General features: G+C 65.8%; 1 protein-coding gene across 1 annotated transcript in view; it reads left to right on the top strand.

The window, feature by feature from the left end:
- The first annotated feature begins 381 nt into the window (after window positions 1–381).
- RMND5A (required for meiotic nuclear division 5 homolog A) overlaps window positions 382–1,321 on the top strand; it is a 73,315-nt gene continuing 72,375 nt past the window's right edge. The window contains exon 1 of the mRNA XM_019631495.1: window positions 382–901. Within this exon, the coding sequence (XP_019487040.1) occupies window positions 760–901 (142 nt within the window). The 5' untranslated portion in view covers window positions 382–759. The remainder of the gene's footprint in view (window positions 902–1,321) is intronic.

The raw sequence follows: 1,321 nt of genomic DNA, 5'->3' as shown, positions 1-1,321 counted from the left end.
ATTGGCTGAAGGTTTACGCCTAAGCCAGGGATTGGAGGACGTTGGTTCCTTACGTATGCCCCGCGCCCATTGGTTCGTTTTCCCGGTTTCTGGGAGGAGTGGTTAGGGACGGTTTCCACCCCCTTGTTTACGGAGCGCGTAGTTGTAGCGCTCTCTGAGAGCTGGGGCTGCTTTCAAAGTTCCCTATTTAGCTTCTCAGACCAATTAGGTCTCTGCTCCACCCTCAACTTCTTTGCACGCCTCCCGCGTGGTACTGCCCTCACCTTTAGAGCGGCGGCGCGAACGGACGCCCGCCACGTTCCTCCGCTCGCGCTCGCTGGGCTGCTTCCCCTCGAGGGCGCGCTTGGTACGGCCCGCGCCGCCTCCTTTTCTCGCTGGGGTGGCTCCTCCCCTCTCGGGTCCGCGGCTCTTGGTGCCGCCCTGGAGAACCAGGTCATCGGCCGGTTCCCGTGAAAACAAAAACAATCGGCAGCGCGGCCGCGGGCTCCCGAACGCGGCAAGCGGGGGACCGGGGACGCGGGGCCGGGTGGGGTGAGCAACGCGGAGCGTACGCAACGCGCCGGGGGCCGGGCGCCATGGGGCAGGCGGGCACAGGCTGCGCGGGGCTCCCCCGGCGCCGGGACTAGCTTGCTCGCCGCTTCAGCAGCCCGTGCCGCCCGCCTGGGGGACGAGGAGCAGGACGCGGCCTCGGCCGGGCCCGGGACGAACGGCTGCAGACACCCGGGCGCCGAGGAGCCGAGCGCCGCCGCCGCCTCCGAGATGGATCAGTGCGTGACGGTGGAGCGCGAGCTAGAGAAGGTGCTGCACAAGTTCTCGGGCTACGGACAGCTCTGCGAGCGCGGCCTGGAGGAGCTCATCGACTACACGGGCGGCCTCAAGCACGAGATCCTGCAGAGCCACGGTAGGGCGGCCGGGGTGGGCGCGCGGGGCCGGGCCCACCCGCCCGCGCCCCCCAGGCCATGATTAGCCGGGAGGGGTGCCCTCGGAGAGCCGTTTCCCGCCTCCACGAGGCGCAGAGATCCTCAGACCCCCGTGACTTTTCCTGATCTTTCCCAATTTGACTCGAACCTGTCCGACCTGGTTGTTAATTAAGAGCGAGTGCGATCCACCCGGAAACCCATCCCGGAGCTGTGTGCTCCAGCCATGTTAAACGTGCGTGGGGATCGGTCCACCGCACCTGCAAATTGCCGGCCCCCGGTGTGGATGCCCCTTGTCCCTACTGGCCGGGAGGGTCTGAGTGATAAGAGGATAACTGCAGGAAGCACTTTCCTTCTCCCCTGCTCCAAATCCTTTTTCGGGGACTGACTTTCCTTTTTTTTTT

The sequence above is a fragment of the Hipposideros armiger genome, unplaced genomic scaffold (assembly GCF_001890085.2).
Source record: "Hipposideros armiger isolate ML-2016 unplaced genomic scaffold, ASM189008v1 scaffold_1003, whole genome shotgun sequence".
Taxonomy (NCBI): Eukaryota; Metazoa; Chordata; class Mammalia; order Chiroptera; family Hipposideridae; genus Hipposideros; species Hipposideros armiger.
Note: the sequence above shows the minus strand (reverse complement) of the source record. Positions and strands in the feature narration are given on the sequence as shown.